Source organism: Cottoperca gobio, chromosome 19 (assembly GCF_900634415.1).
Source record: "Cottoperca gobio chromosome 19, fCotGob3.1, whole genome shotgun sequence".
Taxonomy (NCBI): domain Eukaryota; kingdom Metazoa; phylum Chordata; class Actinopteri; order Perciformes; family Bovichtidae; genus Cottoperca; species Cottoperca gobio.
In genome coordinates, this window is record NC_041373.1 from 20,898,258 (window position 1) to 20,900,035 (window position 1,778).

Here is a 1,778-nt window from a genome sequence, read left to right on the forward strand (position 1 = left end):
ACACTGGAGGTCAACCTGCTGCTGAAGTCTCCTCCTGGTTCTGCTGCAGGAAAGGACGGAGGTTAAGGAAGAACCCTGAGGACCAGATACAGTTTATGTTCTTTATCATCTAAAATCACATATTGTCCTGACCGAGCAGATTAAGAAACCACGAGTATGTCGAGGAACCTGCAAGATTTAAAGGACGGCAGCATGAGGCGCCTCGAGGAACTTTGAGCTCAAAAACACTAAAAGCAACAAGGTTTTGCTCAATAATAAGAACATTCTGGGAGGAAGCTTTTGAGAAACTCTAAAGGGATCCACAGGAAATCTATAGGAGACCCCAAAGAAACTCCAGAAGACCCATCATCTCCCTTAAAACCAGTGCTGCACGATTTAGAAAAATAATTGCAATTTTGTTCGACTGATATTGCAATTGCGGAATAGAAAGTAGATATTGAAATTGTGAAAAATGTCTATACCAAACAAAGATTTGTACTTAAGTCTGTAGAAGATGATTTGTAGACATTTCTGCAGCAACACAATGCAGGATATTTTGACTTAAACAAATATTGCGCCTCCTGAGATTTGGATATTGATTCAGATACATTCCGACAAATAAGAGTTACTCTGCGGACCCTGAGGGAAACCTGGAGGAGCTCTGAAGTATCTCAAGGAACCACAGAAAACCCTTAAAGCAATTTATGGCTTTTTGGAATGAGCTGAAGTTTCTTGTAGATCATAAAAGAAGCTTGCAAACCCCTCTGAGAAACTGAAGACACCCGGGAGGTCCTGGAGGAACACCAGAAGAATCTTAAAGACCCTTGAGACTCGTAAGAAATCAGAAGAACTCAAAGGTACCTGAAGACCTTTTAGGAATCTCTGAGGATTACTATACATCTTAAAGGGACCCTGAGACGCCCCGAAGGAATCCTAGGGGGACCTGCAAGACCCTGGAAGACGCCTTAGGCTCTTGAAGGCTCTTGGGGAGCTCTGAAGATTCCTGTAGATCCTAAAAAAAACCTGCAAACGCCTCTGAGAAACTCTCGAAGTTTGTCAAGACCCAGAGGAAATCGTGAAGACTGCTGAGAATCTGAAGAAACCCAGGAGGACCTTTATTACCCATAAGACTCATAAGAGGGACTTTAAAGACGTTGAAGGAATACTACAGGACCAGGAGAAAAGTAGGAGAAGGTTACATCTTTGAGTTAGTATCTTTTAGAAATCTGAGAAATAGCCAATCTGATGAAATCAAGGGTCTACTAAGGAACCTGAAGGAACCCATAAGGAGTCCAAAGAAACCCCAGAATGGCAATTGTTCCCCTTAAGAGACCCTGCAGACCCTAAGTCTCCCACTAAGGACACCTAGAGGGACCTACAGGACCCTGAGAAAAGTAGAATACGGTTTACGTCTTGAGCTGACCAGAAAGAATTGAAGTATCTTTTATAGCTCTGTGAAACCGCCAAGACTCTAAGGAAATGAAAGGTTCACTAAGGAAACCTGTGGACGAGTGAAAACCCTGAGGTTACCAAGATTTAGGTACTTTGAGGAACCCTACAGGGACCCTAACAACCCGGAGGCAATCTGGGGACCACAGAGGAACCCCAGAACCCCCTAGAGGAACCCTGAGAACTCCTTGTGAACCAATGGGCACCCTACGGGACCTGCAGTATGCCCTGCAGGAGAAGATCGAGGAACTGCGGCAGCGCGACACCCTGATCGACGAGCTGGAGCTGGAGCTGGATCAGAAGGACGAGCTCATCCAGCGACTGCAGAACGAGCTGGACAAGTACCGGTC

At 45.1% G+C, this 1,778-nt stretch overlaps 1 protein-coding gene across 1 annotated transcript in view; it reads left to right on the forward strand.

The window, feature by feature from the left end:
* The first annotated feature begins 1,612 nt into the window (after positions 1 to 1,612).
* The window catches only part of LOC115024918 (cGMP-dependent protein kinase 1-like), a 15,985-nt gene continuing 15,819 nt past the window's right edge, over positions 1,613 to 1,778 (forward strand). Inside the window, exon 1 of the mRNA XM_029456783.1 lies at positions 1,613 to 1,778. This exon is cut by the window's right edge and continues 47 nt beyond it. Coding sequence (XP_029312643.1) covers positions 1,627 to 1,778 — 152 coding nt within the window. The 5' untranslated portion in view covers positions 1,613 to 1,626.